Source organism: Antedon mediterranea, chromosome 1 (genome assembly GCF_964355755.1).
Source record: "Antedon mediterranea chromosome 1, ecAntMedi1.1, whole genome shotgun sequence".
Classification (NCBI taxonomy): domain Eukaryota; kingdom Metazoa; phylum Echinodermata; class Crinoidea; order Comatulida; family Antedonidae; genus Antedon; species Antedon mediterranea.
Window position 1 is genome coordinate 22456548 of NC_092670.1, and position 27704 is coordinate 22484251.

A 27704-nucleotide genomic window follows, 5' to 3' on the forward strand; every position below is an offset into this window, starting at 1 on the left:
GCAAAACGTAAACGAAATGAACTTGACTTAACTACGAAAATTAGATTGATAGCAGATGTAGAAGGTGGAATGAAAGTAATGGAAGCAACGAAAAAGTATGGGCTTGGAAAATCAACGATCTATGACATTATGAAAGCTAAGGATAAATATCGGAGCAAGAAGGAAGTCAGCAAAGGTACAAAATTCAGAGTGATCAAAACTAAGTTTTCGGACATCGACCAGCTTATGTTAGTTTGGTTTAGAACTGCTAGGGACAAACATATCCCCATTAGTGGACCCTTAATAAAGGCAAAGGCAGAGCAATTTGCAGAGGAATTGAACATTGTGGACTTCAAAGCATCTGATGGATGGTTAACCAAATGGAAAAGGAGACATGACATAAAACAATTGGTTATCTGCGGAGAAAGAGGGGATGTTAATCAGGAAGTTGTAACACAGTGGAAAGAACAGATTTCCGAACTGTGCGTTGGTTATGAACCAAAGGACATTTTTAACTGTGATGAAACTGGTCTGTTTTTCCGTGCATTACCGGACAGGACACTAGCTGAAAAGCATGATGACGTTAAAGGAGTGAAATCTTCTAAAGAAAGATTAACAGTGATGTTCACATGCAGTATGACTGGTGAAAAGGTACGTTTTTCGTTTTATTTTTAATCATTTATTTTGTCTATCCACATCACATCATGCAATCAGTCATGTGCGCATCGTTTATGCGTTTTTTTTTTCTTTATTGTTTTTCATGTAAATTTTAGAGCCATGTTATTTATTTTTTGTACATCATAAGATTTTGTTATTTTCGTCTGTCTTATGTCCATACGAAACCTTTGAAAACAGCAGCACCATCTGTTTTTAAATATCTTAAATAAAAAGCATCACTAAAAAGATCTCGTTTCCTCTTCAAATTCAAATTTTGTTTTTTCTGTATTTTTTAATCATGTTCGTTATTTATTTTTTCAGCTTAAACCAATGATTATCGGACGTGCTGAAAACCCAAGATGCTTTAAAACCATAAAGAAAGATCGACTTCCCGTAGTGTGGAAAGCTAACAGAAAAGCCTGGATGACTGGTGCGTTGTTTGATGATTATTTGACGGACTTAAACAATCAAATGAGGTTTCAGGGTAGAAATATTTTATTATTTCTTGATAACGCCTCCTCTCATGTTGGATTAGAGAAGAGCAACATCAAGCTTGCGTTCCTACCACCAAACACAACGTCTGTTTTACAACCACTTGACCAAGGAATAATTAAAGCGTTTAAAAGTCGCTACAGAGCAAAGTTGTTGCGGAGTGTTTTAGCGAAAGTTGATGATGCACAATCAGCAAGCGACATCACAAAACAAACTAACGTTCTAGATGCAGTAAACTGGACAGCAACATCATGGAGAGAGACATCAGAAACTACAATAATTAAATGCTTTAACCGTTGTGGATTTAACTGTTTGAACAATACCCAGATTGACGACAATAATGTAGACATGGTGGAAGGAGAGATTCGAGAATTGGTTAGAGAGATAGACACCAATTTAGACGTAGAAACATACATAAACATTGATAATTTAATTCCGGTTGAAGAAATTAGCGATGAATGGGAACATGAACTAATCAGGATCTATAATGGTGACAAGGAACCAGTGATTGCTGATGATGAACCAGAAGGCGAAGAGGATGAAAACACTGATGATTTTAGAACTTTATCTTTTAGCGAAATGTTATCTATGATTGGTCAAATTAGGCACGGTGTTCGTTCAAAGGCACATCATTTTGAAATTATTGATCAACAACTTCAGGAATTAACGGAAATTATGGAGAAAGAAATTTTAATTAAACGCAGAAACTCCAAACAGGCGTCTTTAGATGATTGGTTTAAAATCTGATAAAATGTAAATGTCTGCCATAATTTGTTAATTTTAAATTTAGTGTTAATAAACTTTGAAATGTTACCAATTAATTATTGTGTCATTATTGCTTGGCTCGTTTACCTAATCAATTTTCATCATTGCTATCAAATTACGTCAAAATAAAGGAGCTTAAAAAACATGTGGTCTAGGTGTGGGCGTTTTTATTTGATTATGACACCGCTGCACATGCGCATCAATCAAATCTACGCTCTCCTATTTTTTTTATCAAACATGCTGCATGCTGCTGCTGCTGCTAGAGCTAGCTCGCGAACGAAAAACAATAAACAGACCGAAATTATGTTCACCGTACGTACGTAGGCCTAGGCCTATTTGCCGTTAAAAACACATTGAGAAACAATAATTTACTACTGTAACATGTTTTATGGGTACATAATGTAACTTTTAAAAAAGGTAAATTAAATTAGCTTAATATTAATAAAGTAGGCCTAGGCCTATCAGTATTTATTTAATTCAAACTACAGTAGCTTGACACAATCATAGCCTAGGCCTCCCCTACGCTAGACCGCGTACCGGGCAGCATTCGGACCGGTGATTCAAGCATTTTCAGTGACAACGTGATAACTTCAAAAATATGTTTTCAGGAAACCGGAATTTCGAAAAACCGGAAAATATATGCCCGCCCAAGGGTGTCCGGTATTGGGAGAGTTGACTGTATTTTCTTATTTCTAGTTTTTTGTTGGAACAGAAAACGCACAGACATACCGCTTCAATTTCGCAGAGTTCACATATAATCTCATTTCCACATGTCACTCAGACCCAGTCAACGACATTGTTTTTCCTTTGTAAGTATTATAAATTTGTTTTTCTGATTATCTCTGATTGGTTACGCAATTTTTCACTTTGCAAAAAGTAGAAACTGTTTCTTCGCTGAAGTGGAAAACTCAAATAACTAGAATTCGTCGCTGAAATGAATTTGAAAGATGTAATTATGAATATGCATCATGCTTACTTTTGAATCACACAAAGGAATGTTTTATCTATATTTTTTCTAAAAAAGTGTAAATATCTGTTCTATTTTGCTAATGTGTGGAAAATAAATGATACAAACAAACAAACCAGGTGCGTTTTAGTTATGTTTTTAACTTATTATGTAAGAAGATAAATTGTAGATATAAATTCATGCAGAATTGTTACCTCTCAGATGTTATGACGTCATTTTATGGCCACACAAATGTAAAATATAGGATTTTTGTTTCTTTCATTATTGCTCATCACATTCAACTGAGCGCATCTCGCTTATACGTATTCTATTTTCCCCAAGATTTTAATATTGTCTATGTCAATCAACTATCTTTCGCATGAATTAAAAATATTTTAATTTTTATGACGTCATTATGTCTAAAATGTAAATAACGTGGGTCACTTATTTTCAGTAATTTTAAAATGCAAAAAAATCAATTTCTAATCAACTTTCTACGCGTTTCATGTTATTTTAAGCATTTCAAAAATTCCCATGAAAAAAACATCTTTTTTTGCGTGTTTTTTGTTTTTCCAGCCTTTTCTAGTAATTGTATCAACAACACAATTTCAATTTAAAATCATGTCGTACGAGCATGTCGAATTGCACAATTCGCTCACGTTTTTGATGAAAAATGTTAAAATTATGCCCTTTTTTAAACAGTCATAGATTCTAAACTACATGGTGAACTTTTATAAATTGCATATTTTGGAAGTTGATGAGGTCAATATGACTAACTGGACATTGTGACGTCATCGTATGGCCATTCGAATATAAAATAGAGGATTTTGTCCCTTTCGTCATAGCTCATCACATTTAATAGAGCACTATTCTGCACTGTATGTAGTACGTATGCAGTATATAGCGTACAGTATACTGTATTGCTTAGACGTGACACAAAATAAAGAGCACACTAAAATTGTTTCAATGACATAATCGTTTTTCTGTGCGCAATATTCTAACGTATTACGTGCACGTGGCGTTTGCGCTGCGGATAACCTAACTCGTCCGTAGTGACGAGTTCAAATCTAGTTTATATTTTAATGATGTTAAATTTTGTTATCAACAGTGGTTCTTCAGATTTATTTGCTACATGCTCGGAGAATGATATTCGTGTTTGGCACGGTAGTAAAGAGATGCTACGCATTTCTGTACCTAATATCACGTGCCACGCCATTGATTTCATGCGAGATGGCAGATCCATAATTAGTGGTATGTACCATTTATCGTTGTAACTGTAGGCCAATTGATTTGACTTAGTCTTGAATTATAATGAATATACGCTGTATATTTATTGTAAATATGTTTTATTTAGCATGGAATGATGGAAAAATCCGAGCTTTCCTACCAGAATCTGGTCGCCTACATTACTGCATAGAAGACGCCCACAATAAGGGTGTGACTGCAATTGCGGCAACATCCGATTGTAAACGTATTGTGAGTGGTGGTGGAGAGGGTCAGGTCAGAGTTTGGATGGTTGGCTCTAAATCACAGAAAATGGTGGACGCGATGAAAGAACACAAAGGGAGCGTATCATGTATCAAAGTACACAAGAATGATACAGAGTGTATCAGTGCCAGTACTGACGGAACCTGCATCATCTGGGATTTGATGTAAGATATTTTTAACAATATAAGCCTTGTTCACACACTGTGTTTTAGCATACAGATATATATTAAAACTGTACAGTCAATTCTCCCAATACCGGACACCTTTGGGCTGGCCAAATATGTCTGGTTTTCTGGAAAGTCTGGTATTCAGAATGTCTTTTAATGGTAAAAATGAATTTGGAACTGTTTGGACTTCAAGAAAAGACTAGTGTTGAGAGAGTTTCTGGTTTTCAGAGAATCTGGTATTGGAAGAGTTGAAACAGTCTGTACTGTTTTAAAGTAAAATTCTGATAAGCATTTTATTTAATCAGATCACCAATCATTAACATTTTAACGATAAGCTTTGCCATCTGCCTGAACACCCTCCGTTTATCTTTCTGCAATTCATAATTTGACCTTGTTATCATCTGTGTATTCCAATACGCCATAGCTCCATTTGTCTGAACACTCACTACCTCAGCCTCCATTTCTCTTCCCTCCATTCCCTCCTGTTTTTTAACAGTATCTCGTGTTTATTTTTCTTCTCTAGCCGATTTGTACGCAACCAAGTAATATTTGCCAATACCTTATTCAAATGCGTTTTCTATCATCCTGGAGGAATGCAACTTATTACAAGTGGAACTGACAGAAAGGTATATTCGTTAAATTATTCTCAGTAATTGACACATTCCTATTTCATAAGGAAAAGGGGCCTGAGAAAATGCCGAACTTGTTGAGCCTATCTTTTACATAATAATGTTCAATATTTTTGAAGGAACCAAGAAAGTCTGGGTCCTACTTGGATCCCCTATGGACCACCACACATCTATTGGCAGCACTTCAAATTTTAGTCCATTTTACCAAAGATTCTGAATTAGGAAGGAAAACATTACCTTTACCAAACCCTAAAGCTTGGTTCCAACTGGGACGTAATGCAAGGACGTAAACGCAAGCGTGTTGACCAATGACATCGCTTGTGATTGGTCCGTTATGTCCTTGTGTTGCATCTCTAGTGGAAACCAAGCATTATTAGTGATTTATCTGGTCATGTTATTTTGGTATTTTGTGCATTCAGATTGCGTACTGGGGATGCATTGATGGTGCTCAGATTCGAGAAGTAGAAGGATCAAAATCTGGGTCAATCAATGGTATGGATATCGCAAGTGATGGGAAGTACTTTGTAACTGGTAGTAAGGATAGACTGATAAAGGTAAGATTAATCCTGACCTTTAACCCCTATTCATGTTCTGTCTATTTGTACATTGGATTTCGATCCAAGTCGGCCCTAAACCGTCTCGGCCAAAGTCAAGTCGGCCCCAAGTCAAGTCGGCCCCAAGTCAACTCGGCCTCAAGTCAACTCGGCCTCAAGTCAACTCGGCCTCACGTCAACTCGGCCAAAAAATAATCGGTCAACTCGGCCCCGTTAAAGTATGGAACGCAAAAAGTGCAAATGAAGGGGATTGATAAAATAATATTTCTTCACAATTTTTTAACTATGAATAATTCTGACTTTTAAATGAATATTAATATTTAGACAATAATATATTTAGCAAAAAAAAATAGGAATGATTTCACCAACTTTTCTTTATTTAAGTTTAATAAAATTTTAAAATGCACAATTGAAAACAATTCGTAGCTACGCCTCCCTGCGCCTTTGGCAGCTTTTTCGATATCTACAACTGCTACGTGTTTTCGCTGACCGGGAAATTCTCCTTTTTTAAAAACGCAAATCATGGACAAAAACGATATGTACGATCATTTTTTCTATGGCCAAATGGTGGAACGTAGGCCTCCGTCTTTGATTTACTAAAATGCGGTACCTGCACGTGTTTTTGTAACATGCGGGTACTTCTATTCATATCGGCAATGAGTTCATTTTTTTATATGATATTATTTAATTATATTATATTTTTTATTTCTTCATTTTTTGTAAAGCGTGGATAGTATAAGAATCATAATAATATTAAGCACTTTTTGCGTTCCATACTTTATTGTGGCCGAGTTGACCGATTATTTTTTGGCCGAGTTGACGTGAGGCCGAGTTGACTTGAGGCCGAGTTGACTTGGGGCCGACTTGACGTGGGGCCGACTTGACTTTGGCCGAGGCGGTTTGGGGCCGACTTGACCTGCACCCGTACATTGCTATTCTTTCCTTGAGCATAATTTTGGAGAACACAACAAATACAGATTTCAATAAATTGTTTAAAAAAATGATAAATAAACTAGATTTGAACTTGTCACTTTGACGAGCTTGTTATCCGCACGACAAACACCACATGCACGTCATACGTTGGAATTTTGAACACAGAAAAATATTATGGCATTATGACCTGAACTGAAGAATATGATATGTTGTTAGTGCTGAATTCTGTCAATTTTGTGTCGCATAATATTATTGTATCAAAACTAAGAGTGACAGAGGCCTGATAGGTCTCTGGATAAGTTGTTTACCACAATTTAGCGCGTAGTTAAACTACACGCACAGTAAAATAACCAATCAGAACTTAGTCTTATTTGGCCTGCTACATTATAGCAATAGGTAGGAAATAAATGATTTTGGCTATACCAAATTCTGTTACAGTATATGCATGTATAAACAGTATCTGTATATATATTACATACAGTGTAAAATAGGTGAAATTACGGGACCCGCCATTTATTCCAATTTTTAACATGGCGACGGTATTAAAATGAAAAACTAAGATAGCAATTTCGGAAGGAAATTATCTCAGCAACAACATATTAATGGGTAGAAGAAGTTTTAATACGTAAAATATAGATGCGCGCTCTTTTAAATGTGATGAAGCAAAAGATGAAAATATGACTTTTTATATTCAACTGACCATATGATGACGTCACAACATCTGATTGGCAAAATGGTCACATAAATTTGTATCTACAATCCAATAGCTTCCAGAAAACGTTTTAATCACTTTTTATTCTGATGAGCTATAACAGACTGAAATTTACTGTAAAGATGAAAATAAGTGACCCACGTTATTTACATTTTTAGACATGATGACGTCATAAAAATTAAAATATTTTTTAACTCATGCGAAAGATAGTTCATTGACCTAGAAAATATCAAAATCGGGGTGAAAATAGAATAAGTTGAGATGCGCACTATTAAATGTGATTAGCCATGACGAAAGATAAAAAAATCCTATATTTTATGTCCGTTTAGCCATATTGATGCATGATCGGATATCTTCAACTCATCAACTTCCAGAGTATGCAATAAAAATAACTTTCACCGTTTAGTTTAGAAACTACGACTGTTTAAAAAAGGTATAATTTTTACAAATTTTGACGAATTTTTGAACTTTTTCATCAAAAACGCACTTAAATTATCCAATTCGACATGCCCGTATGACGTAATTTTAAGACGAAATTTTTCAAAAGTTAGTAAAATTAATAGAAAAGGCTGGAAGAACATAAATCAACGCTGTGTGCGTACCGCGCGTGGGAATTTTTACATGCTCAAACTAACATGAAAAGTGTAGAAAGTTGATTAGAAATTGATTTTTCGCATTCTATAAATATTAAACGCGTTGGCGCGCGTAAGTTTTTGTGAAACATGCAAATTTTTTTCCACAGTCAATTAACGCAAGATATAAATTAAACTTTTGTTAAGTTTCAATTTAAATTGTTATATGGTTTTCGATCTATTATATGTTAAATACGCGAAATTTGTAAAACCTTGTGTAAGTCATGTTGCGCAACTCTGACGTCACAATAGGAGGTGCACAACTTCACATGAATGCCCATATGTTGACAAAGTTATGAAATGTTAAGTTTACACGTTTTAGAGATAAGCTCTGCACAAAAATGACAGAAAGAAAGAAGAATACAGAAAAAAAAAGATGATGAAACAGGACAGTTAACTACTAAGCGGATAACTAATAAATTAATAACATTCTATTACTAAATAAGTATTTCAAATTATTTGAAATTTAAAAATGTCGTTTTGTTGTACAATAGTACCAAGTTGTTCCATGTTAAACTCTGCCTACACTATCAAACTTTATGGGAAAAAATGTGATGTGCCCATATATGGACTTGATGATGTTATATCACTATCATATTAAAGCATATCACTACCATATTTGTGCACCTCACATTTGTCAAACTAGTTTGATAGTGTAGACAGCGCTTTACGTACTACTTGAAATGGGATGAGTTATGACTGTGCATTTTCTTTTTGATTGTATAGGTATGGGATTATAAAGAAGCAGAAGTCACTCATGTTGGAATTGGTCACAGTGGATTCATCAACCGGCTTAAAATATGCCCCAATCAGAAAATCATTGTGAGCGTTAGCGATGATGGCGCTATTCTCTGTTGGGATTACCCGTTTTAAAACCGCTTCCTCAAAACACAGATTTCTTGTACAAAATAAACTATTAATTGAATAATTATTTGTGTAATGTGGTATAGTATCTGTAATATTATGCTGATGATATTTTTTTCCTGGTAATATACTGTCTTGTCAGAAAATACAGTAGTTCAATAGTTTATTGGATCCTGGGTACACTACTTCTAATAAACTTAATTCCGTTATCGTCAGCCAGAGTTAAATTAACTACTTCAAGAATATTAAAATTAATTTATAACTGTATAGTACCAGTGAGAGGTAGAAATTTAATGTTTTTATTTTTAAACTTGATGGTTTTAATATAATATAATAACTTGTGATAGAAGCAGCCAGCATATTAAAATTAATTTATAACTTACAATGTATGATACTGGTTAGAAATAGTTATTTAATGTTTTTATTTTTAAATTTGAAAATAGTTGAATAATCTTTGATATAATTTATACCAAATGTATTAATTTAGTCTTCATTAATCATCCGACCTTCCCAGAATTCTTCCATTTCCCATAATTATCTGTTCTTATCTTAAATGTCTATTGTCTATTTCCACTTACTCACTGATTCCGGCACAACCATTTCTGCGCATACAAAGATCTAATATTATTGTTAATGCCATCGTTTGTTATTTTATAATCTATAATTTTCATATATATATATATTAATGTACATAAAATGAAACATATGTAATAGATGCAACCCATCAACTAAAGTATATCAATCTGAAAAAGGGAAATTAAAAATTAAAAAATATTGTTATGTATCCATATAAATACCAGAGTCATGTTATTTCCTCCAGTTATTACTGTTAGAAGTATTAATATTCCTCAACAATTTAAAATAGGTACTACACAATGGTTGGTTCCCACTGCAGACATAAGCAAGACTGATTTGACCAATCACAAGTGATAGATCATCCAAACTGTCCCTTGTGATTGGTCAACTTGCTTGCGTTGCATCTCAGCTAGTGGAACAAGCTACTGAGATTGAACTATGCTATAACCAAAAATAAGACCGACTACTTGTAGTCTTGACAGTATGAATGAATATTTTAACAAAATTCCATCAAATTCTTTCACCTTGATAATACATGTTTGTTATACTAAAGAATAATTGTAGATTCATAAGTATTGCTGTTTGTATGTAACCTTTGGAATAAAGGATACTGTATTATAAATTGAATAATCTGGTTGTGTTTTGTTTTTGCTGAGGCACTCATACAGGTAACAGGGATGTCTTATTTACCACCTCATGGTAAACTAAAAATAGGTGGTAATAGCTACATAATAAACTAAAAGGACACTTAGAGAGGGTAAACTTCTACCTAGACATATGAAAATGTAATGATGTGTTCCATGCAGCTATGAAAACATCCTTTAAAATTAATAACATTTTGAGTATAATCGATCCTGCTAACTAACAAATAGTCCAGTTCCCCTATGTATTTTCTTGTGAAAATCATAGGGAAATGTAAACATTGTGTTTTATTAATATTTGAAGCTTGCTGGTTATAAAAAACCCATGTCAAATTTCTAAAATTCATCTTTGACCTCTGACCTCAATTTGAATATTTTGACCAATTGAAAACAAAAATGGTCATATCTTTGCAACGCTTAGATTAAAGGAAATAATTTGAGTGTCAAATTATTTGGGAAATGCATATTAATATTCATTGTAATGGAATCCGTACGATTTAACAAATAAAATGGCTTCCATATTCATCACTCCGAATCCGTTCACAGAAGGAAATTTGTACAAAATCCGGACAGATTTGATGTGAACGCTTCTATTCTTTAACCACTATACTCATTTTCCAAATTCCGGACTTGGCATGAACGTAGCTTAAAACAAGAAACATGCGATCAACCACATAACCTGTCACCATTGTGACGGAAGTAATACATTTGTATGATGTCACTGGTAGTTCCTATGATTCATGAAATGCTATGAGCAGGCTAGCAATGAGAGGGAAGTGGATTGCGGCATTGGGCAAGCAATTTCGATTGCCTTTTCGTATTTCAAATATCTTACTATATTATAGTATCGTTTGGCACATAAAGACATTGAAAATTGTTTTTACAAAACAATCGACAGGTCAGAACTATAATGAGAACACTACACAACCGTACAGTTCCTGAACACTGTACTACCATCGCACAAGGGACAACAGTAAGGTTATCAAAAATATTAATTAAAACCACAGCTCACTGTTTTCAATTTTAATCATAATTTAATCATACAATATACACATTATTATTAATATTATATAACCAATTTATATACCTCGTTTAGAGTACCACTATTTTGTATGTAATGTAATACATCTTACTATCACCAAAACTGATATAAACCCACCCTGGGGAATAACCACACTTATATAAGTATTGCAAATTATGTATGTACAAAATGACCTATGTATTTATAGTGCTTATATGAAGGGTGACTTTATATGTTGAATACCTTATTTTCCCTTCAGTATATTAGTTATATAAGTTATCTTAACTGATTTTCACATACAAAAGATGTCTCAAAATGTTTTAAATTATTAAAATATACTGTATGTAAATTACAAAACATGCAAACATATTTAATCAATCTACTCCAATTGTGTGATAAGAGGAATAATTTCACGTTGCCCATGCTATATTAATGATCATGTTTCCTGATTAGTTTATAAAACTGTCATGAGTATCATTAGGATTCTTATGCAATTATCCCAGCCTAGTAATTTGTTGTCACCTATTTCCATTGTCTAATGTTCAACCGTCATCAACCCCAGGCTTCACTTTTACAGTAATGTAAAACAAGCTTGCCATCACTACCAAAGCACTGGAAAATAACCACAGGTAGTTAAATTAACTTTAAAAAAAACATCTAAACTAAAGCAGTACTGATGAAATTAAATGTCGTCATAAAAAAACCACATTCAATATCAATATCGTTTAAGCTCTGTCTACACATCAAACTTTATGTGACAAAAAAGTGTGATGTGCCCAAATATGGTAGTGATATGCTTAAAAAATGGTAGTGATAATTATACAAAGTAATAGACATTTCAAAACTTACTTCAAATAAATTTAAAATTGTTTGGTCAGGAGATGGTGAAAATGCTTGGTTGACATAAATAAACTGAAAAAAAATATATATATATATTAAGTAATTAATTAATTAAACTGTTACATCTTTACAAGCGCCTTACCAAGGCTACCCCTTACCCTCCACACAACCCTTGACCTAAAGAGACATATGTCACCAACAAGAAATCAGCATGTGTAGCCAGGGGTGGATGCAGGATTTTTTTAAACACAAAGCCAACATAGTTAAAAGTCTGTGACAAATAGACATCAAAGGTAGTTCATAGATTAATTTTAGCTGTCAAAAGAAAAGGAGGGGAGCATGTGCTCCTAGTGCTTACCCTCCCTGGATCCATCCCTAGTGCTCACCCTCCCTGGATCCATCCCTAGTGCTTACCCTCCCTGGATCCATCCCTAGTGCTCACCCTCCCTGGATCCATCCCTAGTGCTCACCCTCCCTGGATCCATCCCTAGTGCTCACCCTCCCTGGATCCATCACTAGTGCTCACCCTCCCTGGATCCATCCCTAGTGCTCACCCTCCCTGGATCCATCCCTAGTGCTCACCCTCCCTGGATCCATCCCTAGTGCTCACCCTCCCTGGATCCATCCCTAGTGCTCACCCTCCCTGGATCCATCCCTAGTGCTCACCCTCCCTGGATCCATCCCTAGTGCTCCCCTCCCTGGATCCATCCCTAGTGCTCACCCTCCCTGGATCCATCCCTAGTGCTCACCCTCCCTGGATCCATCCCTAGTGCTCACCCTCCCTGGATCCATCCCTAGTGCTCACCCTCCCTGGATCCATCCCTAGTGCTCACCCTCCCTGGATCCATCCCTTAGCACCCTCCCATTTTTCCATCATATTATTGTCAGTATATCAAAATTCACCTACCAGTGACTCTGCAGGGTCACATTTAATGTATTTTCTTATAAAATCTGATATTCCTGCTATTGTATTAGTTGGTTCTACTGCCCATTTCCTCTTTTTCATAATCGGTGCATCCCCTGTCGCCTTCAACAACACATCAACTACAAAAAAAAGTTTAATGTTTAATTAAGTTGAATGGAATAAAATGGAATTATAACTGTACATTAGATTAAAATTTATTGCCATAATAAATTACTTTTCTTCTTCTTGGTAACTTGTTGGGTTGATCCGGTAGGAACTGAGGGTTTTGCTGAATCAAGGTTTTGTTCTGCCATAGTTGAGAAGGAATTCTGTTGAGAAACTGTATCAAAAAAAAATATGCAAACAAATTAATATGAATACAGTAAATTATTAAAAAAATTAAAAGGTCAATATCTGATTTACTGTGTTATGTTTATGGAATAAAAAATGGTTAGATTTGAATATAAACAAGTGATTGTAATAACAAATTCAACATTTTGTCGGAAGTTTTTTCTTTGCTATTTCTAGTCGGGACGAAACGACTCTATTCTCACATTATGAAGAAAACATGTCTCTCCTTCCCTATTATATTATACTCTTCTGATGTACTGCCGAGCCTACCAGGACCCAGCCTAGCTATTTGGTTCGATATCACTAGCTAAATATACACTATATTGTTACATACTAATTCAGGTAATGTAAAGAACGATTTAAATATTAATTCAATAGTATGTGTTTGTATTATATTATAATATAATAAGCAATTTAGCATACCTTCAACATAAAATAAAATGTTTTTATCGGTGTCGCTGACACGCACAAAACAACCAAAACAAAAAGGTACAAGCCAACAAAAGTTTAGTTTGTAAATATAATTTGGGGAAACCCCACGTTCTTGATTCTGTCTCCACTTTTCTCTCCTCCCTTCTTGTCGTTTGAGTTTCAAGAATCAGGTATTTAAGTACCATCGTTTAATTTTAAAAACAAAAAACGATTATACTGATATTTTATGCTTTATTATTCTATAGCCAAACATAGGCCTAGCCTAGCTAGTAGAGTAGTAGTAAGTAGGCCTAGGCTAGCCTACCTAGTTAGGAGGGGTAGCCTTGTTGAGCCGTTATTTCACACTAGCCTGTGGTGGTGTAAACATATATCCATGTTCCGCATTTTTAAAACTTTCATCATCGCTTCAGCTTTCATGTGGTGGTGGTAATACTACTGCTGCTATGTAGGCCTAGTGATCACAAATTGTTGGTTTGTTTAAAATATCTTTTACCAATTATAAAAGAATGCCCCTCTATACCTATGCTATAATATATATGTTTGTTGTTTGTATTGTTAACAGATATGGGCGTAGGAAATGTGTACACAACAATAGCCGCAGCCATTGGCGGCCTTGGACTTCTCATGATTCTTCGGAGATATATGTTAAATAAAAAAATTAAAAAACTACAAAGTAAAGTTGTGGTGATCACAGGAGCTAGTTCAGGTGTTGGCGAAGGTGAATAAAATGATTTAGATAATATAATTTTTACAATTAATATTTACATAAAAATATGTGATTTAAATGTACTAAATTATATACTTTCCAGCATGTGCTCACGCTTTTTATCGGTGTGGTTGTAAGGTGATACTGTGCTCAAGAAGACGGAATGAACTAGAAAGAGTTAAAGAACAACTAATGTCTTTGCAACTGGTGAGAATTATTTATAATCAATATTGTCTTATCATTTTCCAAATTTGTCACTACTTTTTTCTTTTCTAAAGAAAAACACAAATATCTAAAATATCAAATCTCATAGAGGTAAACTTTGATTCATAAAAAAAGCCATGGCCATGATTTGAACCTAAGATCATTTATAAAACAAACATTTTACCACTAAAGTTTTCTTGTTAATAAATATCATTTATAAATACAGGTAGTAATGCTATAATACTGTACAGTATTACTATTTTATAACTTATTTGCACTGAGAAAGGCTTACTTAGGGTTACCCAAAAGCTTTGCAATTTCTTTCTGGCTGTTTTACTTTATCGTTTTACTTATTTTTTATTTTGTATCTCTATTGAGATACAGCCACTGATACCTGCAGCATTGTCATTTTTTCAGTAATTTGCTTTTTGATTTGTGCATAAAGATTAGTTATAAATACATAATAATAACCGTTATATTTTCTTTCATAGGAAATTGAAACATATACACCAGTAGTCGTGCCCCTTGACCTTGAGAATACAGATGACATTAGAGTACGAGCCATCGAGATCTTGGAATGCTTCGGTAGAGTTGACGTTCTTATCAACAATGGCGGAATTAGTTTTAGAGGCACAGCTAGGGAGACAGATATTGATATTGATAAAAAGATTATGAATATCAATTACTTTGGAGCTGTTGCATTGACAAAAGGTGATTGTTTTTTGGCATTATCATTATCAGTATGCTAGGTATGGTTGCATGGATGGTTGCATGGATGGTTGCATGGAGTAGAGTTGTAGCTTGATGGATAAAGATCCTGGGTTAAAATCCTGTCAGATGTCAGGATTTTTTCTTGACAAAAAAACAATATTACGTATCAAACAATCAAATGACAAGCATAGACTTTTATTAGGTGTGTTTCAATAATAACAGTGTATTAATTAATTATGGTCATGTTTCACTCCTAGTTTTATTAAATTCAATGATCTTTGAAGGCTCAGGCCACATCATAGCTGTCAGTAGTATTCAGGGAAGGATGGCAATCCCATACAGGACTGCATGTAAGTATATCACATTATAAGTCATATTCTCAAATATTCAAAAATTGTTCCATTTAGAGTATTTTTAGATCAAAGAAATGTATAAATTAGACAATGATAACATGAACATGGTCAAATGACCTGTGTTCAGATCCGAACCACTTACTATCACTGCATCAGTGTTAAACGGTTAACTGAAACAAGTTTACTTCTAGGTTGGTCCTCTCATTTTTCATTCCTCTGTATTATTTGTAATAGGGCATTTTGATGAAATAAATGTTTGTTGAAATGAATTGAACTGGACCACAACAGGTGATTGCATAGAGTAGAACCCCATCTCAGATGAAACCTCTATTATGGGATACTTTCCAAAGAAATGAATGAGTAAATCAGTTTTTACACACATTTCCAACCCCTATTATGGGATACTTTATTGGGTCGTGAAGGTGTTCTACTGTATTCGTAATTCTGGTATTGATACAATAATTAATTTGATGAAATTTATTAGTATTATGATACATCATGATCTTTACGGGGATTGCATTTAGTGATTGAGCAACTGTCCAAGATATTGTACACTTAACCATAGTAACATTCTTAAGCATCGTTTCTAATGCTTATTTTACACCAAATATTATAATAATATATTATAATATTATAATATTATAATGGTGAAACAAGCTGTCGTGTTTAAAGAAAGTTAATAATAACAATAATAAGAATTATAATTGTTTCCATAGACACAGCATCTAAATATGCTCTGCAAGCATTTTTTGATAGTCTCCGTGCAGAAGTTGCTGACAACAACATAAATGTCACCGTAGTCAGTCCTAGCTACATAAACACAAACTTGTCATTGCATGCGGTTTGTAGTGATGGATCAGCTCATGGAGGTACAGTGATTTTGAGATGGGAGTTTGGGTATCCTACAGATTAACATGTGTCCTTATTTTAATGGGATGGTTTATGTAGTAATCAAAAGTGGGTTTGGATTTTGGGAGGAGTGTCATAAATTGATGATGACACAAGGTGGGCAGAGGTCACATTTGCTGTACATTTTTGGCAAGCCATTCATGTTATTGTTAGTGTATAATCAAATTTTCTTTAGTTAAAGAAACTGATCAATACGTCTCACAATCAATATTAAATATATTGGAGGAAATGGAAAAATCTGGAGTCTTCCACACTGATCTTGTTGAGGGAATTATCAATTCTAAAGCTCTGTTTACACTATCAAACTAGTTTGACAAAAAAAGTGTGATGTGCCCAAATATGGTAGTGATATGCCCAAATTTGTCATGTCCATAAATGGGCACATCACATTTTGTTGTCACACAAAGTTTGATAGTATAGACAGAGCTTTAAGAGTCTGTTGAAGTTGATGACCCATTTTTTGTTTTTTATTAATTATATAATATATTCTTTTCTAGTAATGGATTCTACAACAGCAAAAGGTATGTCAAGCAAGTATGTAGCAAACCAAATAGTCAAGGCTGTGGTGACAAAAAGGAAGGATTTGATGCTAGGCCCCATCGACCACAAACTGGCAGTACACCTCAGGAATCTGTTGCCTTCACTTTATTTTTGGATCATGAAAATGCGGGCTAGAAAGGGTTCAAAAGGCGAAGATTAACACCTTTTTGTGTTTTATTTTATTTACAAAATTAAAAGAGCTAACTATGGCTAATTTTTCTTATCAAATTTGAGTTGCACTGTTTTAAACTTAAAGTGGTTTACCAAAAAATATTTGCGCTCGTATAGATGAACTATAATGTGAACCATTTAATTGGAATTTTTACGCAATTAAAATCAAATGTCAAGATTAGCATTTGCATTCCAGTGAACAGATATTTAGTTTTTAAAGATTTTGTTTTTAGGAATTGCAATAAAATATTGTAATAGTAATACATTTTACTAAAACAAAATGTCAAATTGTTATTCAATAAAATGTAAAAAAGGATAACCCTTTATTGACTTGTAGTTAAACTACATTTTAGTTGTAAAGTGTAAAAGATGATACGTGATAGACAAATAACCAGGTGAAGTCTCAATATCAGTCAGATGTTGCCCATTAATTTATGTACCTGCTTGGTGAACAAATGACAGAGTGAACAGTGACAATTTTAGTCAAAGGACCAGAGAATGCTACCATCTACACCAATTTTAATTTAATGCATACGGTACATCCGTTTGTTTCAATTTGATTGACATTTTGGATAGATGGACTGATTACGTAATTTATAGCAGCCAGGGGGTCCGGCCAGGTCAGCTTTTAAAAGATTTTTTAGTAGCTTAGGGAGTAAACATTACCTCAGCATGATCGTCCGAATTTGGAGTGATGTTCTGGAACGTACGAGTCGTCGCGATGGTATTTCATATATTTCGGTATTAAATAATCTGCTACTTTTAAAGTTAAAAATAAGCTGATATAAAGTATTCTTTTCTTGTGTATATTTTACAAAAGATCTGGTGAGATAAAATGAGTGCTGACGAGCCAGTAGGACGTGAAGTTAAACTATATGTTTACGATTTAACAAAAGGGGTGGCCCGGTCGATGTCGCAGGCATTCCTTGGTATGTATGCGGCGTATATTGATTATGTGAGGGTGGTGAAGCTCATTATGTAGTATCTTTGGCCTAGCACATGTGGCCTAGCTTAGAATTACACGAATTTCAAAATTGAGTAGAGTTATACAAGTTAACAATAACACCTTTTAATTTTTATGTATATAATGAAAATGGGCCTAGCGCTAATTTTTATTCATTTCATCTATTAAATACAAATATTTTAATTTGTTTGTAATTATTTTGCCTTTAAATTTATATTAATTATTATTAATTAGGCCTATAGGGCCTATTATTACTATTTAATCCATAGGCCTACTAGTAGTAGTACTAGGCCTATATAATTTATTATTATTATTATTAAAATAAATATTAATACCTAGCCTATAGGCCGCCGTAATAAATGTGTTTAGTATTAATTTCTATAAATACCTACTTAGGCCTACTCATAAAAAGTAAGTCTTGTCTTAGGCCTCCTAGTATTTTATTTATTTTTAATTAAGCCTGTAGAATGCTAGCCAACTGTTCTGCTGCTGGGGGCTGTTTTCGTCTAATCCATCTATTTCTGCAGCTGTCTCAGTAGTTAGTACTCAAAAATGTATTCACAAAATTGCAGAAAATAATAAAGAACATGTTTACTTTCGCTTCTAGAACTTCTACCTAAAATGTTTTAAATCCCCCACCGCCGAATATACACTACTGTAGTACTATTCCTACTGTATAATTAAATTTTCACACAATTCATTCAATTTATTGTATTGTCCTACAAAAATGAAAATTTAAGATGAATAAAATAAAAACTTAAAACAAAACTTGTTGTTAACTTGCACAGAAAAAAAACCAATTATTTGATTTAAAGACAAAATAAAAACTGTTAAATCGAACATTGGTTCCAGTTGACTAGTAGTAGTTATTTCTTAAAATTAGGTTTTTTCAGGTAAATCATTTTTTCATGCTTCAATTGTTTGTTAGGTGACTATGGACCTATCACTGTAGGTCCATGATGTGACAATAAAATGATAAAAAATCAACCCAAAAAAATTATTTACAAATTATTCTTTTTCATAGGGACAATATTATGTACAAATGTTATTATAAATGTTTTGATTGGTATCTTAGGTTCATTCTAATTTTAGCAACTACATGAATGTTGATATCTTGATTAACAGGTAAACAGCTGGATGGGATATGGCATACATCAATTGTTGTATTCGCTAGAGAATACTTCTTCGGAGGTGGCGGAATTGAGACCTGCCGACCAGTAAGTCAAAACCTGCTTTTTTCTGATTGTCTTCTCGCTTTGAAATGAACTCCCATTTTTGTTATTGAAGATTATTCAACTTTCTTTTACAAGGGTAGCTCTTCTAATATTCATACATGTACAATAAATTCAATAAAAAATAAACTTTAAAGTTCATATAAAAAGACATTGGTATCAAATATTGCTTATAATATTATTATCTTTGAAATATCATTTTAACTTGATTTTAAAATCAGAATAAGATATATTGCATTGATAATCTCATCTCTCATGTGTTTTTTTTATTGTTGATATATTTTTTCACATTTTTTTTTTCAGGGTGGAACGATTCTTGGAAATCCTGACAATGTTGTTGAACTTGGCGATACTTTCTTAGATTACCCACTTTTTTACGAATACATTTCAAATTTAAGAGAAGATATGTTTAGGTTTGCAAAATTATTTTAAAAAATTAAATTATACTGTAGAAAGGCTTTTCATTAAAATTTGAATTTAAGGATATAGTCACTTGTACTCGTTGGGATAGCTACTCCATTCAGCCACCTAAATGAGAACCGGTGGTGAATCCAGGATTGTGAAATAAAGGAACCATTTGAAGTAACTGTTCAAGATTTATAATATTATTTAGATAGTCTAGGCTTGTTAAACATTACTTAAACATTTTGGAATTATTTCACTGTTCACTAAAACTGTTTATATTTTATTTATAGTGGAGAGAAGTATCACTTGTTTGATCACAATTGTAACACATTCAGCAATGAGATTGCGCAATTTCTCACAGGCAATGAAATCCCAGAATACATCACTAGTCTTCCTCAGGAAGTGCTCGACACGTAAGTTATCTCTACGCCCGTTTTTCACTAGGCAAATTAAAGGCATTTATTAATGTTCATATATGAATATTCATATAGTTCCATCTACTGATCTCTGATGTGAAAACCAACCAATCAGATGAGAAATATAGAGTTAAGCACTGTCTACACTATTAAACTAGTTTGACAAAGAATGTGTATGTGCCCAAACATAGTAGTAATATTCCTAAATATGTTAGTGATATGACATGTCCATATCTGGGCACATAACATTTCTTTGTCAATAGTATAGATAGTGCTTAACTTAGCATAATATACAGTAACACCATTTTTAAGTAAAGAAGACTATGTTACATTCAACAACTTTCATCACCTAAGATACCTTTCTACAATGACAATGTATTGCTGTGGTGAGTCTATTGCCCATCATTCCCGACAAAACATTATACAGGAAACCCTTGATGTTGAAAAAGTAAATACTACATATTTTTTTCATAGGCCGCTTGGTGCTTTAATCAAACCTTTAATAGACTCAATGACAACAAATCCCGTCCCACCGAGAACTAATAGCTATCTAGAACCAATCCCGCAACCAAGTTATTTACAAGATGACGTCCCATCACAGGCCTCCGCTGCTGCTCCAGATGACCAGGCAAAAGTTGATGATCAAAGGCAAGTTAATGGTACGGAGGTCAATGGGGTCGGCGCTGATATTAAGGCAAGCGATGATGCTGAAATTCCTGTGAAACCAAAACTTCCAGTTGTGTCGAAAAAACACATGTTTACTGATGCTAAGGTTAGAGTTTTAAAAAACAATGTCTATTTTTCATTGTGTTAAAAAAAAAGATGCGCAATTGCCATATAAATTGTTTAAATGTACAAATTTAGCTTTTTTCGTGCCGCGGCTTTAGCCAGCAATGTCCCAAGAGGACATACTCATTAAGAAGCTTTATCATCGCGGTAGCTATAGTTCTAATGCCGACAGTTTTGGGAATTTGTAAACTCGACTATAATTTATAGGTCCCAGCTGCTGAACCCAAAAAAACGTCTGGGAAAAATGAGTCTATGAGGGCTCACGGTTGAACGATTTTGGATTCTCGCCTTTTGATTTGTTGACGCGAATCAACAGACTGGGAATAATTTTCTTACTTGTACCACTGTGAAGTCACGTTGTCTCTAGAGGGTATTATTAACACCCACCAAAATTGGCATGATGTGATTTATAATTAAATAGCTATGTTAGATTTTGTGTATTTTTGCGATTAACCAACATATTTTTATTTTGTTACACATTTCCATGGTAACAAAAACATATTTTCTATAAATTATTAATATATCTAAAGAAAGAACAATGATTAATTTTATTAAAATGTCGAGCGGCGTTTTTTGTAAGAAATATTTCTTGTTTATTGCTGTTTTAAGAATCTTTTTTTTAATAAATGTTGAATGAATTTGAAATCGATGAATTTATTTCAACATCATTATTTATATATTGTTACTATGACAGCCAGGTGAATGTGTGCAATGCATTTTGGGAAATCTTCCAGAAGGTATGTTGACAGAGGAAGAGAAAATGTCATTGGAGGCACTTAGAAAATACCTCGATGAAGATATGGATCTAACTGGTATACCAAACAATGGTTTTCTTGCTGTTGGTAAGTTAGTAAATAAACATTTGAAAACAAGAATAAATTTGTATTTATTCATTTATTCATCAGTGGAAAATTGTTTGATCCGTCTGTACACTGGTTTACAGTACTTTTCCCTGTATGTATGCAACATCCTTCTCATTCTGTTTGATATTCATTGATAGGTTACGATAACTACATAAAGTGGTTAGTTTATTTCATGCTTGTAATTTTCTTTCCCTTTGAATTGCAGAATTTGGGAATAGGAAAGTGGGATTGGGTGGGAAGAGATTTAACAAAAGATCTAAGCATCCTCCCCACAGAATAAAATCTTGGAAACCTACATTTTTTATTTTTAAAAATTTAGGTTTCAAAGTCTAGAGTTTTTTATTATTAATTATTTTGTTTAATTAATAGGTAAATTGCTACAAACAATGGAACTGCCGCCTTGTGTGTTAGTGGCCGTCTTAGATTTGCTACAACTAGCCTTCTTAAACTTAGATGTTGTTAGGTTTATGTTGAGCAACGATGACCCTGTTATGATGACCTTTGTGAATGACTTGAATAATAAAACAATTGATGTGCAAGTGGCTGCTATCAAGATGGTTTGTACATTATTATACTATTATTAGTACTTTTTATTAATGTAAAGATCTGTATTGTTATTGTAATGAAGTCTCCCAGTATTTCATTTTTCTTCTAATCTAATGATGTAATACATTGATTTTATTTCTAATACTGCAGCTCTGTAATGTGTGCAAATGGGGTCAGGGCTATACATGGTTAGTCTCCGAGCAAGAATGGACTCTCAATGGAGCGACAACTCGTAATTGTACAATCACCTGTTCTCTCATTACATCTGCTTTGCTTTGCCAAAATATGCAGCTGATGGAAGTGGCTGCCACACTAGTCAACAACATGGCACAGCATGAGGTATGTAAAGCTTTGTCTACACTATCAAATTAGTTTGACAAAACAAATGTGATGTGCCCATATATGGTAGTGATATGACATCATCATGTCCATATATGGATACATGACATTTTTTGTCACATAAAGTTTGATAGTGTAGACGGAGCTTTAGCAATGAGTGTCTCTCAGTTTAGATATGTGCTTGCCATATTGTACAGTTCAGTCACTCTCCCACCATTTAAAAACCCACTCAGCAGCAGATTTCATCCCAAAATTTGAACAACTTATAGAATGCAGCTTTTTTCATATTAAACTGCAGTCAATAGAATTGACCTGTGACATTAGCTTACATGTGACAATTACGTTACTTTTTAACTTTTACAGGTTTCAGAAGACATTGCTATTGAGCTTGGCAGTGCTATGCTGCAATGTATAACTACGGTAGCTGATATTGCAGAAGGAACAGGTAAGCTGAGGAGGGGTGGCAGGGGTTTGAGAAGAAGGGACATGATTTCACTTATTGTAGGGTTTCATCTATAGTAGATGTCCAGTAATATTATGCTACAGTTTGTAGGATAGTCAAGTCTATATAATTCTAATTCTAAACATCTTTGGCCTTACAAAATTACCTTAGCTCTGTCTACACTATCAAACTTTATGTGACACTAAAATGTGACGATGTCATATCACTACCATGTAAGCATATTACTACAATATTTGGGCACATCACACTTTTTTGTCAAACAAGTTTGATAGTGTAGACAGAGTTTTAGACTGCCTTTCACACCTGCTCCTGTCTGGCTCTGGCAAATATATGTTTCGTTTTCATGACGCTCCACAGAGGTTATTTATTTCAACATCTACCAAAGGAACTTCCTGAATATGAATAATTTGAGAGCAACCACATTCTAACATCTTATTATTCCTTTCAGCATTTTTCTGTCTAGGTGGTCTTTATGGTTTAATGCAACATGGTGAGGTCACATGTCTTGCCTCAGTGATGGGATTGGATCCTCAAAAATATGCATCTCGCTCACAAAGATTAGAAATACTGTGCGGTGACATGCTATCTGTTATGAACGAAAATTAGAATTCAACAGAGTTTTTTGTATGCCTTGTATCACTTAGCATTCATAATTAAAATGTTTAATAATAAGTCTAGTCTTTTGTACAGATATGTACAAATAGAAATCACTTCCTGGGCATGCTGGGGTGCTTGCGCAGTAACATTTTGTCCCCAATATGTTTCTTTTTTGTGCGAGAAAATTAGCACCAAACAATGTTTAGGTCTGTGGTAAGCAGTGGACCCATTCTTGGTTGTGCTATGGGTTCTATAATGGTTGCCTAGGAGAGCAACATATATCGTATTTAACGTTAAGTTTAGATGTAGCCACACCTCTTTAGTCGAGGTGTGATTCTATTACGACATGATCATGTTTTATTATAAATGTTTTAATTACATGCGGGTATGGAGAGTGGGGGAGGGGGAGGGATTGAGTGATGGAGTGTGAAATGACGATGAGAGATGAGAAAAGATTATAAAAAAGAATGGAGATGAAATGAGAACCAGAAGTATGGCGAGAGAAGAGTGGAAGAGATTGGAGTAGTCGGCAATGTTTAGGCCTTAAAACATTTTTTATAAATTTATTATATTGTATGCAAGATAGTGATGTATTCTAGCTGATATTAGCTTGTTTGTGGTTTATTTATTACTAGTTTAATACACGATGCAATATACAAAACAGTTTGTTTCAAATTTATTTTTTTGAATAATATAAGTGATTTTAATTTAGTATTTTAGAATAATCAATAAGATTTAATGAAAGCATTTCTTTAGAAATGGTATTGCAGTGTTGATTGCTTAGGTACATTATTATTATTCTTAAATATAGGTACAGTACAGTTTTTTTACCAACAATTCTTCAAATACTACACAGTTTTTGAGTAAAGTCTGTGTAAATGTTTTTGAATATATATATATATGACTGGTAACAGGTTAAAAACATGTCTGCATGAAAAACTAATTTGACAAAATTTGTTGTTGTTGAATATAGGCCATTTTAATCTCACATAATAGTTACCAGATTTATTCAAATAAACACCCCGTTTTGAAATAATGCCCTCCCACAGAACATCATTTTGAATAAACTCCACCTTTAATAAACGCTGCCACATGCATACAGTATATATATACACACAATATTGCACTGATTAAGGGGTAGTGTTGCCTGAAAGCTTTTTGATTTAGCTTTTGCTTTTATTTTGTATCTCTATTGAGATCCAGCCACTGATACCAAAGAATATATATCACAAGAATGAGTATTCCGCGATTTTTGCATGAGAAATTTGTAACAGAGAGCTCCAGAAAGTAATGCCCGCCCTCATAAGGGCGGATGTATACATACTAAATAAGACTTGATTTAATAGATATTATACATGTCACATTAAATAGAATTATGATAATATATTTTGCAATTGTAAACCATTTTATAATACATGTTTATTAACAAACTAGTGTACATTCACTTTTACAGAAAATTATTTACTATCATGCTAAGTTAGTTCACGAATAGCGCCACCAAATTCTCCAAAATGTTCAGATTTCTTTCATGTTGGGTTTTTAACAGATTGTGAAAACGTAATCATTTATTCTACTGTATTTACAGATTTTCATTAATATTATATTGCACACACGATGTGACACAGTTAATACTAAACTAGATATGCAATGATTTAAATAAAAATAATTGATTTTTAAAAGATATATTGATTGATTGATTTTGTAAGAATCATAATAATTATTATTATCTAACACAGCAACACCAAAAATCAACAAATCGTTACTCAGCACGGCCTATTCTTTACCATTGCCGTGTACTACTCTACGCCCGGTAAATTAAGTATTGTTTTTATGATATAAATTAGTATAAAATACATATTAATTATTAATAGGACAAAATGTTAAATGTCATTAACATTTATTTGTTTTACCAGAAACAAGTTAAACACCAACACGCCCGGTCACGCTATCGTAGCGCCCGGTTGATAAAGCAAAACTGTTTATACGGCAGTTTTTACTAAATAAATTGCATAAAAGGAACAATTAAATATCCAAATAGTATTTAGCATGATGTTGGCATGTAGTTGATAACATTTTTTATCATGAAAATACTACCGGTGGTCCAGCCTTTGATTAGTGAAACCGTCACAAAAAGTTGTATACATCCCAGATACATCCACACTTATAGCGGCGCCTTACCACATGGACAATATTACTGTTACAGGGAAAATCGCGGATTACTCATTCTTGTGATATATATTCTTTGCTGATACCAACAGCTTGTCATGGATTTATATACACATTTTTATTTGTAGTAGAATTCATTGATTGACATGATCTACAATTTACTAAGAATTTTGATACAATTTTAGTAGTAAATTACTTCTAGATATTAATTGTGGTATTTTTTCAAATCCATGGGGTATTTATTGGGTTATACATGTTACCATTCAACCATTTCCCCCGAAATAAACACTATTGAAAAAATAAATACCCGGGCATTTAAAAAAAATAAATATGGTATTCACCGGAAGCTCATTGTTTTGGGGGTTTTTTATATTAAGCAAAATCATTATTTTTGTGAATAATTTAACATTTCAAATATCTGATTTGTTATTTTTCATGTTTTGCAGGACAATACATCTTTAAGCAAATTTACAATAAAATTCAATAGTGTGAAATTTGTTCTTTTTGTCTTTTTCTTGAAAAATTTGTTCTTGTTTCGACATTTTTTTTGATAATTGGACTAAACACTTTAGTTTCAAGAAAAATTACATGAACTCTCAATAGACTAGTTTTAGAAATGAATTTTTCAGTACTTTTAAGAATGGGGTGAAAACAGGGTCCCCTCACCCAATACTATGACTGATAAATATGCCACAGTTTTCCAATATACTGTATTTTATTATAACCACAGTTGCACCATCCAGCACCACAATATCCATGCTACAATCATGAGACAGTACAGCAATTACAGGTTTTAAAAGTTTTGGAATTTATTCAAACATTCATATTCCAATATCATACATTGTCCAATAAGAAAAGGTAGATCTACCATAGTGGAAATAAATCAAAAATGTATTTTTTATTTTAAATATTTCTTACGTATCTTATTAACCTTGACTGAAGAAGCACAAATCCTACAACTTTACATTAGATGAACGTACATGTTCTAATTTTGTATTTTTTATTTCAAATATGGTACAGTACAGCTGCGTCCTACATATAGGACTTCAAAACAAAATGCTTACTGATGTAAATATTAGTTACAATATACATTTGATTATAAAAGTTGTAATGTCTTATACAGTATTAACTTTAAATTAATTACAATTTGGAAGAGTTGGGAGTTTGGGGTGTCTTTGTGGTCAATGACAATTAACAAAAATCAACCAAAAACAAAATAATTAAATTGGCCAAATATACTGCGTAACTTGAGTTAGAAAAATATAATGAGTCATGATTGGCCTGATATTTATAGCAGTATAGCCAATTTGGACTGGGTTTGAGTTATTGATGAGTGTTTTTCAGAGTTCATTCTTCAGTAATACATTTTGTAGTATTCCCTCATTGCCTGGTCTCTCCTCCTCTTCTCTTGCGGTGACACCCAGTTGCCTCCGTAGTCTCGTTTATTTGATCCTTTCTCTGGCTCCTTAAGGTTTCGTCCGTCGGTTATCACTTTAACATCAAAGTCCAACAGGCCATATTCCCGTGATTTTGCAGCCGATTTTGTTGACAATTTGGCCATGTCATCCTCACTTAAACTATTTTTTTCCTGATATTCACGTTTTACTTTGCGGATTTCTTGATGGACGTCATTCTGATGATCTTTGAATTCATCCCAGATTTTTGTTTGGTTCTTGTGTTCACGAGCTCGTTTGTAAAGCTGTTGATTTTTTTTGCATAACCGATGAAGTTCTTCATTGAACCACGG

The 27704-nt window shown here is 33.6% G+C and overlaps 4 protein-coding genes across 5 annotated transcripts in view; 3 read left to right on the forward strand and 1 right to left on the reverse strand.

Annotated features, from left to right (window-relative positions):
• The window catches only part of LOC140063034 (cilia- and flagella-associated protein 52-like), a 28456-nt gene extending 18282 nt beyond the window's left edge, over positions 1-10174 (forward strand). The window contains exons 6-11 of one of the 2 annotated variants that reach the window (XM_072109464.1): positions 2590-2702; positions 3948-4090; positions 4194-4491; positions 5018-5120; positions 5543-5677; positions 8681-10174. In XM_072109464.1, coding sequence (XP_071965565.1) covers positions 2590-2702; positions 3948-4090; positions 4194-4491; positions 5018-5120; positions 5543-5677; positions 8681-8827 — 939 coding nt within the window. In that variant the 3' untranslated portion in view covers positions 8828-10174. The remainder of the gene's footprint in view (positions 1-2589; positions 2703-3947; positions 4091-4193; positions 4492-5017; positions 5121-5542; positions 5678-8680) is intronic. The other variant, XM_072109471.1, reaches the window with a different exon arrangement.
• Positions 10175-11025: 851 nt separating this feature from the next.
• LOC140063067 (ubiquitin-like protein ATG12) lies at positions 11026-13746 on the reverse strand. Its single transcript, XM_072109507.1, has 5 exons — positions 13575-13746; positions 13036-13140; positions 12804-12940; positions 11906-11968; positions 11026-11668 (listed from the first exon to the last, which is right to left on the reverse strand). Exons 2-5 carry the CDS (start codon positions 13112-13114, stop codon positions 11609-11611), a joined length of 339 nt encoding a protein of 112 aa, XP_071965608.1. The 5' UTR covers positions 13115-13140; positions 13575-13746; the 3' UTR covers positions 11026-11608.
• On the forward strand, positions 13644-17372 carry LOC140063056 (dehydrogenase/reductase SDR family protein 7-like). Its single transcript, XM_072109496.1, has 7 exons — positions 13644-13753; positions 14146-14301; positions 14393-14496; positions 14985-15204; positions 15462-15554; positions 16274-16426; positions 16964-17372. The coding sequence occupies exons 2-7, from the start codon at positions 14148-14150 to the stop codon at positions 17164-17166; spliced, it is 927 nt and encodes a 308-aa protein (XP_071965597.1). The 5' UTR covers positions 13644-13753; positions 14146-14147; the 3' UTR covers positions 17167-17372.
• A 175-nt stretch (positions 17373-17547) lies between these two features.
• Positions 17548-26440, forward strand: LOC140063049 (uncharacterized). The gene is made up of 10 exons (XM_072109483.1): positions 17548-18106; positions 19267-19358; positions 19677-19786; positions 20069-20191; positions 20669-20966; positions 21678-21825; positions 22216-22403; positions 22543-22731; positions 23095-23176; positions 23643-26440. The coding sequence occupies exons 1-10, from the start codon at positions 18013-18015 to the stop codon at positions 23798-23800; spliced, it is 1482 nt and encodes a 493-aa protein (XP_071965584.1). The 5' UTR covers positions 17548-18012; the 3' UTR covers positions 23801-26440.
• The last annotated feature ends 1264 nt before the right edge of the window (positions 26441-27704 follow it).